Raw genomic sequence first — 19,111 nt, forward strand, 5'->3', positions numbered from 1 at the left:
TATAAGTGAGTGAGATCCTATGGTAATTGTCTCTCTCTGTCTGACTTATTTTACTTAGTGTAATGCCCTTGAGGTCCATCCATATTGTCACAGATGGCGAGTTTCATTCTTTTTTATGGCTGAATAATATTCCATTGTGTATATATACCACATCTTCTTTATCCATTCACCCACTAGTGGACACTTAGGTTATTTCCATGTTTTGCCTATTGTAAATAATGCTGCAGTGAACATGGTGGTTCATATATCTTGTTGAATTAGTGTTTTTATTTTCTTCAGACAACTACCAAGAAGTGGAATTGATGCATTGTATGGTAGTTTTATTTTTTAATTTTCGGGGAATGTCCAAAATGGTTTCCACAGTGGCTGCACCAATTTACATTCCCACCAACAGTGCATAAGCGTTCCGTTTTCTCCACATCCTCGTCAACACTTATTATTTCTTGTCTTTTTGATAATAGCCATTCTAAAATGTGTAAAGTGATATCTCATTGTGGTTTTCATCTGCATTTTCCTGATGATCAATGATGTTCAGCATCTTTTCATGTACCTGTTAGCCATCTGTGTGTTTTCTTTGGAAAAACGTTTATTCAGACCTTCTGCCAACTTTTTAATTGAATTTTTTTGCAATTGAGTTGTATGAACTTTTGTGTATTTTTCTTGTTAGCCCCTTAACAGGTGTATAACTTGCAAATATTTTTTCCCATTCAGTAGGTTGCCTTTTCACTTTGTTGATAGTTTCCTTTGCTGGGCAGAAGCTTTTTAGTTTGATGTAGTCCTACATGTTTATTTTTGCTTTTGTTGCTTTTGCTTTTGGTGTCAGATTCAAAAAATCATTGCCAAGGCATACATTAAGGTGCTTATTGCCTATGTTTTCTTCTAGGAGTTTTATGGCTTCAGGTCTGATGTCAAATCTCTAATTCTTTTTTTTTTTTTTTTTTTTGTGATATGTGGGCCTCTCACTGCTGTGGCCTCTCCCATTGTGGAGCACAGGCTCCGGACATGCAGGCCCAGTGGCCATGGCTCATGGGCCCAGCCACTCCGTGGCATGTGGGATCTTCCCAGACCGGGGCACGAACCCGTGTCCCCTGCATCGGCAGGCGGACTCTCAACCACTGCGCCACCAGGGAAACCCTCTGATTCATTTTTAGTTAATTTTTGTGCATGGTGTAAGATAGTGGTTGAGTTTCATTCTTCTGCATGTCATTGTTCAGTTTTCCCAACCCATTTATTGAAGAGACCATACTTACCCCATTGTACATTCTTGGCTATATTACTTTAGCTATATTCAAAGCTATAGTAATTAAAACAGTATGGTATTGGCATAAAAATAGACATATAGATCAATGGAACAAAGTAAAGAGCCCAGAAATAAACCAACACACATATGCTCAATTAATTTATGACAAAGGGGCCAAATGAATTTTAAAGTCATCCATTTCTGCTCCATGAAAACACCTGTTGGGAATTTCACTGGAATTGCTTATTACCCAATATTTCATCTTCTTTATACAAATGAGGTATATCTCTCCATTTTCTTGGATCTCCTTAAAATTCTTCAGTAAAGACTTGGAGTATTCTGAACAAAGGACTTGCACACATTTTCTTATATTTATTCCTAGATGCTTTATATTATTTTATGCTACTAAATTTTGGAGGGTTTTGCTCGTGAATAGAAATGCAATTGTCTCTTTATATTAATACTACATCTAGAAATCTTGCTAAACCCTTATTATTTCTGAAAATTTATCTGTAGATTCTTTTAGATTTTCCTTGTAAATAATTATATCACCTACAAATAATGACTATTTCATTTATTCCTTTTCTAATTCTTGTACTTTTTTTCTTGTTTCATTGTGCTGCCTGAGATATTTAGTCAGTATACAGCTGAATAGAAGTGGTGACTGGAACATTCTTATCTCGTGTCTATGTCCCGTCCTTCTTTTTGGTGCTTGCTTCGGAATCAGAATCTCAAATGGACACATTGTTGAGGAATAATAAATGCTTCCATAATATGCTGTAGGGCTCTTTCTCTAACCTTCTGAGGAATTTTCAATACATTGTGATGCTGAAGAATAGCAATACTGGTTCTTTCCTGCACTGTTTGTGGAAACAGATATCTGTGTACCTTGATCATATTCTGGCAATAAGTTGTCAAACCCTTTTACTGTGTATGCTTTTTGACTCAGCACTTCCACTTCTAGGAGTTTACTCTAGGAAGGTATGTACGGAGGTAGGGAAGTAATATAATAACTAAATGTTCATTGAAGTCTTCTTTATAATAGTAAAATCTGGAACCAACAATATAGATTGAGTCATACAACAGGAATAATAAGCAGCCATTAAAAAGGAAGACTTGTCTGTGACAAAACATTGAGTGAAAAGAGGCAGAATGTATAAGAACATGTATAATGTTACCTCATTTGCATAAAACTATACCAATATTTACACATACATATACACATCTACACACACAGATTTATCACGACTATGAGAAAGGCTGTTCATTAAAATTTTTTTTAATGAGTAGGTGTCAAGCTTTTTGGGGTTATTTATTTTATTGTTTATAATGTTATATATAATTTTATGTAGCCTTAAGTTTGTGTGATTCCCCTTTCCCTACCACCTTGTTTCCTCATGTTCTAATTGCCTTAATAACTCAGAACTACAATTTTCATCATCCCATACCTTGAGAACTCTCGCATCTCTAGACTACCATTTTCAGCTTGGCCTCTATGTGCTATGATGTGAACTAGCAAGTGCTCCAAGGGGAAAAAGTAACTGTAAACAACTGGCTCACTTTTGTGCATTCCCCTTCACTCTAGGATCTTGGCCCTTCAAGTCCTGGCAGTTTTGGTTGCTTTTGATGCCTTCAAACAATGCTTTTAATTTTTTAAATACAGTTTTACAATTGCTTTCAACAGTAAGTTTGTTCCAATATAAGCTGCTGTTATCATAGCCAGAAGCAAAAGTCCAAATGTATCACATTGAAGTACATACTAATTATTACTAAAATAGAAAACTGTTTTACAAATAAAGGAATCATTTTTCAATTTTATTAATTATTAATATTATCTATTTTGTGTATTTAATTTTTATCCTTATACAAGGGTACACTATATATTATATAAATTACTTAAAATGTATTAAAAATCATTTACTTTTTTTAACATCTTTATTTTTAACATCTTTATTGGAGTATAATTGCTTTACAATGATGTGTTAGTTTCTGCTTTATAACAAAGTGAATCAGCTATACATATACATATACCTCCTTCCTCTTGCATCTCCCTCCCATCTTCCCTATCCCATCCCTCTAGGTGGTCACAAAGCACCGAGCTGATCCCCTGTGCTATGTGGCTGCTTCCCACTAGCTATCTATTTTTTATTTGGTAGTGTATATATGTCAATGCCACTCTCTCACTTCATCCCAGCTTACCCTTCCCCCTCCCCATATCCTCAAGTCCATTCTCTACCTCTGGGTCTTTATTCCTGTCCTGCCCCTAGGTTCTTCAGAACTTTTTTTTTTTAATTCCATATATATGTGTTAGCATACGGTATTTATTTTTCTCTTTCTGACTTACTTCACTCTGTATGACAGTCTCTAGGTCCATCCACCTCACTACAAATAACTCAATTTTGTTTTTTTTTTATGGCTAAGTAACATTCCATTGTATATATGTGCCACATCTTCTTTATCCATTCATCTGTCGATGGACACTTAAGTTGCTTCCATGTCCTGGCTATTGTAAATAGAGCTGCAATGAACATTGTGGTACATGACTCGTTTTGAATTATGGTTTTCTCAGGGTATATGCCCAGTAGTGGGATTGCTGGGTCATATGATAGTTCTATTTTTAGATTTTTAAGGAACCTCCATACTGTTCTCCATAGTGGCTGTATCAGTTTACATTCCCACCAATAGTGCAGGAGGGTTCCCTTTTCTCCATACCCTCTCCAGCATTTGTTGTTTGTAGATTTTTTATTATGGCCATTCTGACTGGTGTGAGGTGATACCTCATTGTAGTTTTGCATTTCTCTAATAAAAAATAATTTACCCTTTTAAATGCTCAAGATCACAAATGATTTTATAAACCATCTTCAAATTACATGCTATTTTCCTAGGCTGAATTTAATACAAAATTGAATTTAACCCAAAAATAAGGTTATTTTACTTTTAGATTATACCGGTGCATATTTGGGTTAAATGATGTTGCAAACAAGTCTCATTAATATACTGTGAGTTAGGCATCAGAGTAAGTGAAAAGGTCAATGATTTGAATATCAGGTAAAATAAGTTTGGAAGGGAGATTTGAGCTGGAAATACAGATTTAGCACCATCAACCTTTGTGATCAGCATTTGAGGCAATAGCAAATTCACTAGGTATTACCAGACTTGGAAATTTTGCTGAATTGGGACTGCTTCCTAAATGTTCATAGACATTTAGGTTCAGAGACTAAGGCTCTCAATACTTCAAGGAAGTCTTCTATGCATTCTTAGTCATCTCTCTTTCCCTTTTCCAAACTTTTGGTCCTCTGTCTATTCACTTCTCCTCCTACACTCAATAAATGTCTTCCTAATTCACAAGAAAAGCAGAAGCTATCAGGTGTAGCTCCCACAAATTCCTGTCCCCACATCAACAAACTAAACACTATCAAAACTCAGTCTCCTGGCTTCCCCTCCTTGTCTGAAGATTGCCCTTCATCCCCTAACTGAACCAACGACTCTGTCTGTACTCTAAATACCATCTTCCCTATATTCTTAGAATACTTGTTTCACCCATTAGGCTGGTTACCTCCGACCTCTTCAGCTTCTGCCTTTATGTCTTTTTTTCTGTATAATATGCTTTCCATCAAATCTCCTGCTGGTCTGGTGTTTTTCAAATTTCAATTCTCTACCCATTAGTGGATTGTAAAATCAATTAGTCTGTTTCATCAGATAATATTCTTTTCAGAAGTAAAGTAATGTGGCACCTTCAATATCAGAATGCCATGTGTATATATATTTTAAATGGTGCTGTCCACATTGCAGCAAGTACTGGGGAAACCTGAGTTGAGTGACAGCTGGTGGAGGGGATGTAATGGCTATACGCATTGGCTGGGAGTCAGCCGGCCATTCACTCTTCTGTTCACTGCTATCTCATTTGATTTTCTGGATTTGACCATAATGGTATCAGGAAGTTAATGTTTTATAGTTTAATGTGTGTCAGTGTAATTTACAGTTAATCATGAAATGAAGTTTAGAAGAATTTATCCACTATTGGCAAGACTTCCCATCAAGTTTTGGTTATACGTTTTTTTGGATTAGGTGTAATTGTTAGGTATTTTTGGCTTTGCAATAATTGTACATTTTAATCAAACCTGTATAAGCCATTCTCAAAATAGTTTATTTTATTATTGCAAGAAATGAGAATGATGATGTAAAAAGCACAGAAGGATGTTCTGGTTGAACTGCCAGATCTGGACCTACAAATAGTGAAAACATTGGGAAAAATGTTTCTTTTAATCAATAAATTTTAAAATTTGAGCTTAATCAAAAAAATAAATTCAAGCCTTCTTAATAAAGATTAAATATAGTTTGTCAAATGCTCAACACCATTGAAACTTTATTATTTGTAATATTTTTGCAAATGAAAGCTTAAGTTTGTACACACACATATAAACTTGGAAATACAAGCCAAACTGGTTGGTAAGGCCCTCAAATATTTTCAAAGAAAGGAAAAAAGACATAAATTTGTCAACACTATTTCAGGTCAGTTAATGAAAAAATATTACTATCATATTTAATTGCATATGTGTGGCGAGAGAGAAAATTACTCACATAGTTACTGAAAAAACTATTCTCAGCATACATGGACATGGTGAATATGATTCTTAATGATAAATCAGCTGAGAAATTTAAAAATATACTTCTAAGTGATAAGACATTCTCTTAAACACATTTGTGGTTCTATAGGACATATAGAATAGAATTAATACTTATTAGGCCGATGTGAGCAGACATAGGTTATGTGACTCTACTTAACAAAAGCACTAATATACTTTCAGTTTACGCCAAATGTATATGACAAGACAATTTTTATAAAGGATTTATTGTGTTGTTTAAATTTAACCTAATCCATAACTGGTTTAAGTAACCTGATAAAATTAGAAAAATATATTATTTGGAAAACATAAATTAAACTGGTAAATTGTAACAGAATTGCAAGTGATTCAGAAGTAAATATGACCAGGAAATATAACAAAGTAATTTAAAATATTATTAGAAATTACCATCTACTTTACTATTTGGAATTACTGTTTCACACATTGTAAAGATTTGGCATCTTAAGGATTCTACTGAGTCTTTACTGAATCTCTTGAAAACCAATCATAGTTGTTTGATTTCATTAAGAGAAAGCACTTTTTGATGTGCTTTGTTCAGAAATTCAAGGTGTGGCTGAGATTAGCTGTCACCCACCAAATCCTCCTCTCTCTGCCACAGGAACAGAGCTGTGGCAGGGGTCCTGGGGGCACAGACGGACTATATTGTACCCAGGTGTGTCTCTGCAACTGTCTTCACCAATGGAATATAGGAAAATGGATTTGTGTGACATCTACATCTGAGACCTGGACTCCTTTACTCTCTCTTCCTCTTCCTGTGAACTAGAGCACAACCTGCCTAGGACCCATCCTTTGTCACACAGACGAGAACAACTTGCTCTAGGATGGTAGAGGAGTAAAATGTAAGGTACATGGTCCTTGAATGATCTCCTGGAACTGCTGTATCAACCTGCACCACCAACTCAGGACTTAATTTAAGCGAGAAATAAAAGTCTGTGTTCTGTAAACCACTGTATTGTTGGATCTTTGTTAGCCTTTCCATTGAATAATATGTGCATATGTTATATCATACTGGAGTAATTGATTGCTATGAGGAAAATACTAATTAAGTTATATGAACTAGAAAACATTTTTCTGTTTAAAAGCAATCTCCTTTGGCTAACATTTTTGGAGATGATGTTTCAGTAACAAAATTGGCACATATAACTAGATTTTTTTTGACATTTTTAATTAACTGAATTTGGATCTATAGGGAAAAAGTAAAAATATATTTCAAGATGTTGACGATATCCAACAGTTACAAAATACATTTTAAGTAATCACTGTGGTTACTATATGTCCTCAGCATTTTGCAACACAGGAAGAGAACATTATTAATGAAAACATTTTGAATGGAATAAAATGAAAGATACTAATAATATTGCGAGTATTTGTTTGAAACTTCAAACATTTCCAAAAAAGAAATTTGAAATATCAAGGAAAAGCATTTAGATAAAAAATCCATTTGTTTTTTAAAATCCCAGATGCATATTTGAGTTAAAGTTGATGCCCAAAGAAGGAAACTAATTACTAATACTTTGTTATTCAAATATCTTGAAGAATGATTATAAGTTTATCACCATTTTAGATTAAGATTAAAGAAGACTTCACTGAAATTTGCAATTTCTATCGCTAAGTAGAGTATATTGTTATTAATAGCATCCACACCACTTATTTGTGTGTGAACCAGTTTTTAACCAACATAACTAAAAACAGTGGAAAGAAATAGACATCAAAGCACAAAGCACCTGTGTTACGCATGTAGCATCGTGTTCATGTCTCCAACCTGGACTGAATTTCCAAATGGGTAAGTGTGCCTGCAACAATGCATAAAAATCATATTTAATAGTAATTCTATTTTATTTAACAGTAAGTATTTTTCTAGAAATAAAATTTTTGTTTCAGTTTTTTTTTTTTTTTTTCTTTTCTGTGGTACGCAGGCCTCTCACCGCTGTGGCCTCTCCCGTCACAGAGCACAGGCTCCGGACACGCAGGCCCAGCGGCCATGGCTCACGGGCCCAGCCACTGCACTGCATGTGGGATCCTCCTGGACCGGGGCACGAACCCATGTTCCCTGCATCAGCAGGCGGACTCCCAACCATTGCGCCACCAGGGAAGCCCTGTTTCAGTTTTTTAATCTAGCTATACATGTACCTATGTGTATACTGGGTGGATTCAGGACATTTTTTGCTGTGAGTTGACATTTTTTTAAAACAAAGGTCTTTTAACTATTCTACTCTTACTTTCCTTCACAGCCAATATCTTGAGTGGGTTATTTAGACATGTGTTTCTACCTGCTCTTAATCCACTGCAACCAGATTCTGCCCTCATTATTCTTCTGGGGCAGGCTTCCTGACTAAACTCTCACATCCATTTAATCCTTTTTTGTGTTTATCTTTGTCCTCTGTGGCCATTGACCTTGTTGCCCGGATACTACTTTTATTTCATTTTCCCACCACTTAAAAAAAATAATTTGCAATCATAAAAGTAAAAATGTTCAAGGAAGAAGTAAACTCACCTATAACCCCATCAGAGATAAGCACTGTTAATAGTTTATGTTTATTTTCCATTTATATATATGTACATATTTTAAAACATATGTACATCCATATCAAATATTTAAATAATAAAATGGGGCTCATTTAGTGCAAAGAAGTACATAGCATTTTACAACCTTCTATTTCATTTAACTATAAAGTAGAAACTGCTTTTCATGTCATTCAATATTCCTCTCCTGCATTAATCTTAAAGGCTATATACTGTGCTGCTTTATGGATACATACATCATAAATTATTCACCCATTTCTCTGTTGCTGGACATTTAGATAGTTTTCAATTTTTAAAGATAATTGAATGACACACTGAAATCCTTGTGGAAAAAAACCAAAACAAAACCTTTATCCACTTCCATAATCACTTGCTTAAGATGAATTTCTAAAAGTGGGATTTCTGGGTTGGAGCCATACCTCTGCTATAAACACATTCAGAATCCCTCCAGGAATGGGTACCAAGTTATCCTTCCACCAGCACCCATAACATGAGAGGACCTAATTGGCCAGCTCCTTACTAACACCAGGCAATAGTATTTTAAACCTCTTAGCCAATTTTATTAAAAAGAAAATCACCTTTTATTGAAAGATTTTGTGCCCTTTTGATTAGTAGTTGCTTGAACACTTTTCATAGGTTGTGTCATTTGTATTTATTCCTCTGTGAAATGACTTCATATTATTGCCTACTGTTTTAAAGTGTGCATCTGTTTTTTTTAATACTTTGTAAAAGCTTTTTTACAAAGCTATTGAATCATTTTATCTCTGAAATATTATTTTTCTGGTGTATAGCTTAAGTGAATTTGTTTTTAATTATAAAGATAATAATCTTAAAAAGAGTAAAAAACATAACTACACATAAAATTAAAAGGTGAGTTACTCTCTTTTCGATCTGCTCCTCAGAATGTCATTTGCTTTTCATTTTTTGTACGGAACTTTTGACGTAAAGCTTCTACATATTGAAATAGTCAAATCTGTTTGCCTTTCAGTTTCTTCCTTAGCTGGTTTATTAGAAATAATCTTAATGCATTAAGATAAGTATATTCACTTACATTTTCTTCTAAACCTTCTATGGTTCAGTTCTTAAATTTAACTCTTTAACACATTAACACATTTGTAATTTATTTCTCTATATAGTATAAAGTTGTGATCTCTCTCTCTATGTATATTTCCAAATAGTTAACAATGTAGTCTAACATAATTATATTATCGACTACAGTGTTTTTGAACTTTTTTTTTTTAGCACTGGAAACACTTCTTCAAATGATGGTTTCATAAGGTGTGTGGATGTGAGGAGAAGGGTCCCTAGGGGGCTACACTTTGCAAGTTTTGCCTCCTCACTACCAAGAGGGCTTAAGCAGCAGTCTGAACGCACCCCATCTGTTGGACGCCCTCCTGCGACACTCCCTCTCCTGGCTGCCCTCCTTCCCGCACTGCGGGGTTTCTAACTGCTCCTTCTCAGCCTCCTCTGAGGGCACTTGCTCCTCTGACCATCATTTGAGGGTAAGAGGCCCCCAATTTCCTCTCTGGCCTCCTGCTCTTCCCATTTGATCCACTGCCTCCCAGCAACCTTTGCCAAATCCTAGGCATCAACAATTATCAATACTTGATGGTTTCAAATCCTCATTTCTATCTCGGAGCCCTGTCCTGAGTTCCTGCCCATAAACAAGACACCTTATGGTATCTCATTACCATTTCAACCTAAACGTGTTCAAAACTGAACTCATATACCCCCTGGATTCCAAACCCTTCTCTTCTTCTCTTCTTTAACTTAGAGGATGGGGCCACCATCCTCCCATTTTCCCAAACAAAAAACCTGGAAGTTATCCCATATGTTACTACCTCGATCAGTCAGTAAATCCTACTGCTTCGACACCTTAAATATCTCTTGCTATATTTTCCTCTGTTCCTTTCCATCTATCATCGGCTTAACTTATTTCTAGATTACTGCAGAATCTTCTTACTCCTTTCCCAGCTGCCAGTCTACTCCTCTGAAATGTAACTTCCTCACTACCACCAGTTACATTTCTAAAGAACAACGAAAATGCTTAAAATCCTTTCTTAGTTCCCAACCGCAGCTTGCACAACAGGAAAAAAAATGAGACTCCAGATAAGACTCCTGCTTTCCTCTCCTTTCTTCCTGCAGCAACCATCCTAGGGCTCCCATCGCTGAACCCGACATGAAGTTCTTGAAACACAGGTGCTCTCCCAAGAGTAGAGGTCCTGCCTCACACTGCCTTCCCCATCCGGCCCCCCACGTCCGCGTCCGCCTCCCAAGTTCGGCCTGAAGGTTCTTCATTGCTGATGCTTTCTCTGTCCACCTCTCCCACCCCTACCCAAGTCACGTAGCCCTTGTGCGCCACTCCCCCGCCCGCCCCCGCCTTTATTTTTCTTCAGAGGAAAACAATTCAGGTCAACAGAGGAATGGAAAGGGAATAAAGAGAGATTTTTAAAAGGGGTTTTGGATGCAAGAGTGTGTTTCGAGTCCAAATCTTGTTGCTTTGGGAAGTACCTTAACCTGTGTATAAGGAGGCTGTTCATCACACACACACACACACACACACACACACACACACACACACACACGTGAGATGGTGTGGAATACATGGTTGGGCAGAATCACAGTCTATTCACAGGTAACGCCCGAGCCTGGCACAGAGGATGGCCCAGAAGAGCTGCTCATCACTAACGAGGGAGCAGCGCCTGGACGGCGGGACGCAGAGGGCGCCACGCCACCCGGCGCTGGGAGCTCAGCGAGCCGGGGCCGGGCCGCCCCAACTCCGCCCGCTCCGGATGGGGGTGTGGCGGGAGCAGCGACGAGGCCCCTCCCCGCCCGCTGCCGGCCGCAGCCAGACGCTCCCTTGGGCCGAGCCCGGCCAACGCCCAGCCTGCGAGCCAGCCCAGGACGTCCACCTCCACCTTTCCGCGAGCCTCCCTGCCCCCGGGACCGCCTCGGGGGCCGGGGCCGAGTCGCGGCCTCCGATCCCCAGCCCGCCGTCGCCGTGGCCGTCGCCGCGCGCTGGGCGCACCTGACCCGGCGGGCGGGGCGGCGGGCGGGGCTCCGGGCCTGACGTGGCCGCTGCATGGAGCGGGCGTGATTCATCAGCCGCCGCGCGGGGTCGGAGCGGGGCGAGCGCAGCGGCAGCCTAGGCGCCCAGGGCCGGGTTGCGGTGGCGGCGGCGTCCCCGCGGGGCCTCGCGTGCGCTCCCCTTGCTGTCTGCGGCCGGCCCCCGGCGAAGGTCAAGATGGAAGAGATCCTAAGGAAGCTGCAGAAGGAAGCGTCCGGGAGCAAGTACAAAGCCATCAAAGAGAGCTGCACCTGGGCCCTTGGTAAGCGCGCCGAGCGGGGCGCGGGGCGTAGGGCACCTGCCGGTGGGTCTTGCTCGCCGCCGCCGGAGGGTCGCGCGGGCTGGCTGCAGTGGCCCCTCTGCGTGGGGGGCTTTCGCTGAGCATCTGTGATCGAAGCATTTCGCGCAATTGCGAGAGTTGCCTCGGTAAACTGATGTGTGATACGCGAATTTGGGTTCGGGCGTTGACATCCATCCGCCTCCCCTCTGGTCTCTTTATCATCTTCCAAACCTTAACGGGGAAACGCCGTCCTCCCCTCTGGGCGGCCCCTTTCTTCAGATCCCCAGCACGGCGGACGGTGGTCACCCATCTCCGAATCAGGACCGCAAGCCGGTGGGAATCCAGGGGCCTGATTCTGAAGCGCCTGTGGGCAAGAGGGAAGTTGAACCATCAACCCCCATCTCAAAACCTTGGCGAGTGTAACCGGGAAGGAATAGCTTGTTTAATTTGATTCTCCTGATAGAGGCCAGCTTGTTAAGTATTAGCTTTCATGGTTACTCTACATGAAGAATAACGTACGGGTGGGATGGTGTTACCTCTGCAATTCTGTTGTCGTCTGCCCTTCAGACAGGTGGGATTTTAGATTTGTGAGCTGTGCAAGCATTGAAAGAAGTTCCAGGTAGCAAATTTGTGTTTCCCATCAGACTCAGGTTGTAGAACTCAACCTCGGAGAAAATTGAATGACATTCCAATTAGGCAAGAACGTGGGCAATCAAAATTGCCTGGGTGGGAATGCAGAGAGATCGGGAGCATGCTCAGGTGACAGTGATGCTTAAGGAGAAAAAAAAAAAGGAAAGGCGAAGGAGAAACCAGGGCAGCTCCCTTGGCCTCTGGCCTTGCCCAAGCCTGCATGGGATCCCTCAGTTGCCACTTAATTAAAACATAAAATTGAATCCCTTTCTCTCAACCAAAGAGCCATCAGTGCTTGTCATGACACCGTACTGTGGTACAGCCTGAAAGGAGATAGAGAAGGGCTATTATAGCAGGTTTTCCACTAAATAGAGAATTCTGATGGTGCTTTAGGTGGTGACTCGGTTAATATTTAGGTCTGAATTCACATATGTTTGAGTGTGTGTGTACACAGCCACATCATTTTTTTTTTTTTTAATGTCTGCCTATCATCACAAAATTTCCTAGAATGTTGTCTAGGAAGTTTATCTCATAGGCAGAATCAGAACTTGACCATTTGTTTATTGTTAGAGGAAAAAAAAAAATGGACCAGGTACATAAGAGAGAAGCAAGGCTCTTAAAGCCACAGTACTATTTTTGCATTGCCATTGTCATTCAGCAGAGTGATCAGGGTAGATTCTCAAATGCCTCTAATGAAGGGTCACAGATGGCTGGGTAACATAATAAAGCAGGGCTGACTGCGCTCTAAACATGCTATTCCTTGTACTCGTTATTATTTTGCTGTAAGTTAAGCAGATTTAGATAACAGGGAGGAGGAGAGGAATCTAGTATTTTTAATTTTCATGTCGATACTCAACATCTTGTTAAGTTAAAGTGCAGTGTTGCCTAGTTTAGGTCCTTGAAGTAACCGGGAAGCCCAGAGCTGAGGCGGGTAGATGATCTGAGCAGAGCCTGGAGTCCAGCCTGCCTGGAAGAGCAGATGTGATTCTTTTCCCAGTGGCTGTTCTTAGTAAGCAAGAAGAGATGGGAGCTCATGAAACAGTTAAATAACAGTGTGGGGAATTCATTGTGCAGGTTGGAATGAGTAAACCAGGAAAAGAGATCAAAGAAGAGGGGATGAATGTGGGGTCAGGGGTGTGCTGGGGGGATTGGTGTGAGCTGGTGGGGCTTTTGAAGTAAATTGGACTTGGAGAATGGGTAAGCTGTGGGTTTCTTCTCTTCTTCACTTATGTAGCAAAGATTTATTAAGACCTCCTCTGTACTGAGCAGTGGGGATAGAAAGATGAATAAAATGCTCTCTCCCTATAATTAGTTTGTTAGAAGGGTATGTTGGAGGGAGAATGAGGCAGAAACAAAGACATGAAGGTATGGTTTCCTGTTCTCTTTCCCACTCCAGTCCATTTTCCACTGTTCCATTTTTTTTTTTTTTTTTTGGCTATAAAATGCTTTTCACTCCTCAACCCCCATACTTTTTTTTTTTTAGAGTAAAGTGTGAATTCCTTAGAATGCTTTTTGGAATCTAGCCCCAGCCTTCTTTCCCATCGCCCCCATAGCAAGGGTTCGTCAGTCCCCAGTAAGCCACGTACTTTCTTGTACATGCCATGTGCTGCCCACTTCTCTGCCTGGGCTTGTGCTAATCCTTCTGCCACAGCTTTCCTTTCCAGAATCCCAAGGCCCAGCTCACATACGAAGCCTCCCCTGAGCTCTGCAGTCGAATCAGTTGCTCCTCTGGGCTCTGAGCCCTGCTGTCAGGACCCTCTTATAGCACCTGCTGCTGGGGATTATAGTTGGTTATGCACAAAGCTACTCTTTTAGGGGCAGGATGATTGAGAAATATACTGGATTCAGGAGACCAAAAAACCTGATTCAAGCAGACTTAAGCAAAATAGCATGTATTCACTATGAACTACATACCCCTTGGAAGGCTAGCTGTGGGTGGAGTTTGGTTCAGGAATTAGATACTGTTTCAAGGACCTCACTCTGCTCTTTTGGGATGATGAACATTCTCAGCATGAGTCTCCACAGCTTTGGGTTCATGAATCAGCACACTTAGACCATCTCAGGAGAGAGGGATCGTCTCTGACTTAGACCATCATGGGAGAGACGGGTCATCTTACACTTGGGGCCATTATAGGGAAGAGGGGTCACCATGACATTTAGACCATCCCAGGAAAGAGTCATCTCTTATCAAAAGTACTATTGGAGAGAGGGGTCATCCTCACACTTATTCCATCTCAGAAGAAAGAGCTCATCTCCCACTTGGACTATTATAGGAGAAAGATATTTAGACCATCCCAGGAAAGAGTCATCTCTTATCAAAAGTACCATTGGAGAGAGGGGTCATCTTCACACTTATTCCATCTCAGAAGAAAGAGCTCATCTCCCACTTGGACTATTATAGGAGAAAGACATTTAGACCATCACAGGAGAGAGGAGTCATCTCCCATTAAAACTGTCATAGAAGAGAGAGAGAGAGCATCTCCACGTTTAGGCCTTTACAGGAGAAAGGGGTCATTTCCCACTTGGCCTATCATGGGATCATCTCAAGAGAGTGGGGCTCTTGCAGTCACTCCCACCCAGCCCTTGGTGTCACAGTTCTCTCTTCGTCCTGATGGGTTGAGTATGTATCCCTGAACCAGTCCTCTGGGCTAGCTGGCTACAAGGCCCAGTGAAATCCCAGAGTCAGGGAAGGATGGCTTCCTCAAAACAAAATTAGGGTTTGCTGCTTCAGAGGCAGCGGAGTGGATGCCAGTCAACGAAAGCAACAAATGTCTACAGTGTAGACGTGAGCTTCCTGAGCACAGGGACTGTATGCTTGTCTGTGGCTTCTGTACCTACGATATGAGAGGCACATGTTCAGCACATACATAAATCAACGTGTTAATGTCTTATTTGGGTTTTAAGTGATATTTGTCTTGTTTTCTAGTTACATATGCTCATTTTAGAATATTGAAAAATATTCGAACACTATAAAGAAAAAATTAAAATCACCCATAATGTCACCACCCAGAGAAAACACTCATCGCATTTTGGAGTATTTCCCTTCTGCAGAGGGTTCTACGTATATGGCGGATTGTTACGTGTTTTTCAACTTCAGCTTTTCTTCTACTTTATTATTAATATGTCTCTGAAAATCAGTTTTCTTAATGGCTGCATAATAACGGGCAAGGAACATGTATGTACTTTTTCTCTATTTTAAGCTATCTAGGTTAGATACTTTTGTCAGTGAGGAAATGGTCTAAGTAAGGAATAGAAAAGAACAAGGGACTGGGTCAGCGTGTGGAGAGCCTGAAAGAATAGCATTCTCCTTCAAGCACTGGCAATCCTGGAGGCTTGGGAGCTGGGAATGGCAGGATGAAATAGAATGGCAGAACTTTAGAACTGGACCATGTCCCTTTTAGAAACTTTAGGTGTTTGCATATATCAGGGAGCTCCTGTAGAATGGATTTGGAAAATGGAGAAGAGAAAGAAAATTAGAGGCCTGAATACCAAGTAAGAGAAGAAGGATGGTCTATCTAACCACCATCCTTCCATCTATCTCTCCACCCACTTTTCCTTCCAGCCACAGCATCTGTTACCTTCACAGCTAACCTTCTTAAAAAGTAAATGTAACTAAACATACTGTATAGCACAGGGAACTCTACTTAATGCACTGTGGTGACCTAAAGGGGAAGGAAATCCAAAAGAGGGGACATACGTACATGTATAGCTGATTCATTTTGCTGTACAGTAGAAACTAACACAACATTGTAAAGCAACTATACTCCAATCAAAATTAATAATAAAAAAAAAGGGAATGTAGTGATTGTGTCCACATCCTCACTTCCTGCTTACTTTTCAACTCACTGCGATCTGACTTTCTCCTCTGTTCTTCCACCGCCTGAAGAATAAGGTACCCAGACCTCAGTCTAGCAGACCATGCTCACATCCCTCTTACCAGTCCTCTCAGCCACACTGGGCCCCCACTTGACCTTGGCCTCGTGCCCGCACCCCGTCCGTTTCCATCTGACCTCTTGAGCTGCTCCGTCCCCTTTGCAGCTCCTCCCCAGCCTAAAAGTTTGCGTTTCACAAGAATGAGCCGTGAGCTCTCCTCTCTGACTCGCAGCCCGACTGGAGTTGAACACTTTGAGAGCCACAGCTTCAGTTTCTGAGAATGCGATGCCCACATTTACGTCCCTGGGCTTCACCTGTGCTCTGACATGCCACCCCCGATGCAGCTTCCTACCCGGCGTCCCTTCTGGAACAGGATGGGCTTGTTATGGCTGCTCTGTGACTGCCTTTCTCTTTTCCCTTTCCTCTAGCTCTCTGTTAGCACTTGTAGAGTTGGGCGCTGTTGCACATCCTGAGTTGAATATAAACTCTTCTGTGTGATGAGGAAAACCACAGCGATTTGGTTGTTCAGCGTCAGACCCTCTTCTTGGGATGCAGCGTCCAGTTGTCCTGGGCACTGGCTCTGCCCTGTTGACTGCTAGCCTGGACTCACCCATGAGGTGCAGACTCACTCCCTGCATCTGCATCTCAGGCTTTTGTTTTCTCATTATCCTGCCTCATCTTAAGAACTGACTTCAGTCCTTCTAGTTCCTCCCTTGGCCTTGTGACCACAGCATCACCCACCCTGCTGATCCATCTTTCTATTTTGCTATCTGTCTGGCGTACACCCACTGTTTCGCCCCATGGACCGCAGCGGGCCCAGACGCTATCATCATGTTTTGGCCTGTTCTCAGTCCTGAGTCTCAGGGATACATTTGGTGTCCACTGTTCCCTCTGGTCTGTTAGCAGGGTGGGGAGAGATGTTTCTCCTTCCCCAATAAAAATAGTTCAGATCAACAGGGCTTGTTGACTCTAAACAGTGAAGAGAGAAGGCAAGAGTTTGAACAGAAAAACTGGAGACCGGTTGGAGTGTGTGATGTTGTGATTTATAATAAGAAATATATATATATATTTGGTCTTGGTCCCTGTTTCTGGCTCAGAGCTCCTCAAACCCTTGGAATTTCCCAAGTGAAGAGAGCTATAGAGTCATTTGTTAGGTTAATGAAGTGATTGTTGGACCACACGTACGGATGGGGGCTGGCTGCCAGGAAAACCATCCTTTTCAGTCCCACCCCCCTGACCTCCACAGAGGGGAGAGGGGCTGAAGATTGAGTTCAAACACCAGTGGCCAATCAATCATGCCTATGTAATGAAGCCTCCATAAAACCTCCAAAGGATGGGGTTTGGAGCACTTCCCGGCCAATGAACACAGGGACATTTGGCGAGAGTGGTGCACCGAGAGAGCAAGGACTCTCTCTGCCCTTTCTCCACACCTTGCCTCTTGCATCTCTAGCATCTGGCTGTTCCTGAGTTATATCCTGTAACATACCAGTAATTACTAGGTGAGAGTTCCTCTGAGTTCTGTGAGCCATTCTAGCAAATTAGTTAAACCCAAGGAGGGGGTTGTTGGAAACTTTAATTTCTAGCCAGTCTGTCAGAAGCCCAGGTGACAACCGGACTTGAGATTGGCATCTGAAGGTGGGGTGCGGGGGGTGTTACAGGCTTGTAGGATTGAGCCCAAATCTGTGGGATCTGATGCTCTCTCCAGTTCGTGTCAGAGTTGAGTTAAATTGGAGGACACCCAGCTGCTGTCAGGGAATTGCTTGTTGGTGTGGGAAAACCATCCCCCCCCAACTCTGACGCGCGTGTGCGCGCGCACACACACACACACACACACACACACACACACACAGGAATTGGGTGCAGGATTGTTGGAGCTATTGAAATAGAACAGTTTTTATTTTTGAAGAGAATCGTGAATGTTTCATTATCTCAACAACTGGAGGCAGCAGGAGGGTGAATAGTCCACAACAACGGTAAAGTACTGAACATCCAGGTCAGAGTCATGAGACTTGGGGGGTGAGCCTCCCAGTCAGTATCCCTAACTATAGTATGATTTTTAAAAAGTTTCACCTGCCATGTCATAAATGTGTGTGAGATGAGCTGTGGCATAAAGTGCTTTGTGAACTTGAAAGTCTCTCACAAGTATAAGTTATTATTTAAGGGTATTAAAACGGTATTTTCAAGGAAATAGCTTTTCTTTCTCTATTGTTATTGCAAGAATACAACATTTTTAGCCAGGTGCAACTAGATTAAATTGGCACTCTGTTTCAGGTTAGGAATTTAACTATTTGTTCTGTCTCTAAGCGAAATGCGTGCTAATCTTTAAGCTCTGAGAGGAAGTCTCGTGGGCTATAGCAAAGGAAAAGGATTTTTAAGTATGGATGATTTGCGTGCAGATAATTGAGAATTGACTATTTATAATTATAGGAATTTCCAGGGGGAAAAAAGAAACTAACGGTGAAATTTGTATACAATCTAAATTCTCAGTCTTTACATATTTATTTTAAACTTTGTAATTTTCCCTTTGCAGAAACCCTGGATAGCGTGGATACCATTGTGAAGATCCCTCCACACTTGCTGAGGTAAGGAGACTGGAGTTGTATAATATAGTGGAAGTAAAAATTGCCCGCTGTGCTGTCCTGAAGGGCCAGAAAACCTCACTGGTTTATAGCATTTTACTTGCTGACTGGTGGCTTTTTTGCCTCAGTGAGCTGGGATATTTCATGAGGTTAGCATGATGGGAAGCTGACTGCACTGATTTCTACCTGTCTTGGAGTGAGTGAAGTCAGTAATCCAAAGGAACCAGCTGTGGAAGTCAGGGATGAAAGGATAAAATTGGTCAAGGAGAGAAA

General features: G+C 41.1%; 1 protein-coding gene across 1 annotated transcript in view; it reads left to right on the forward strand.

The window, feature by feature from the left end:
* The first annotated feature begins 11,311 nt into the window (after window positions 1-11,311).
* Window positions 11,312-19,111, forward strand: part of ARFGEF3 (ARFGEF family member 3) — a 184,255-nt gene continuing 176,455 nt past the window's right edge. Inside the window, exons 1-2 of the mRNA XM_079938734.1 lie at window positions 11,312-11,738; window positions 18,790-18,841. Coding sequence (XP_079794860.1) covers window positions 11,654-11,738; window positions 18,790-18,841 — 137 coding nt within the window. The 5' untranslated portion in view covers window positions 11,312-11,653. The remainder of the gene's footprint in view (window positions 11,739-18,789; window positions 18,842-19,111) is intronic.

Source organism: Stenella coeruleoalba, assembly GCF_951394435.1.
Source record: "Stenella coeruleoalba genome assembly, chromosome: 12".
In the NCBI taxonomy this organism is placed as follows: Eukaryota; Metazoa; Chordata; class Mammalia; order Artiodactyla; family Delphinidae; genus Stenella; species Stenella coeruleoalba.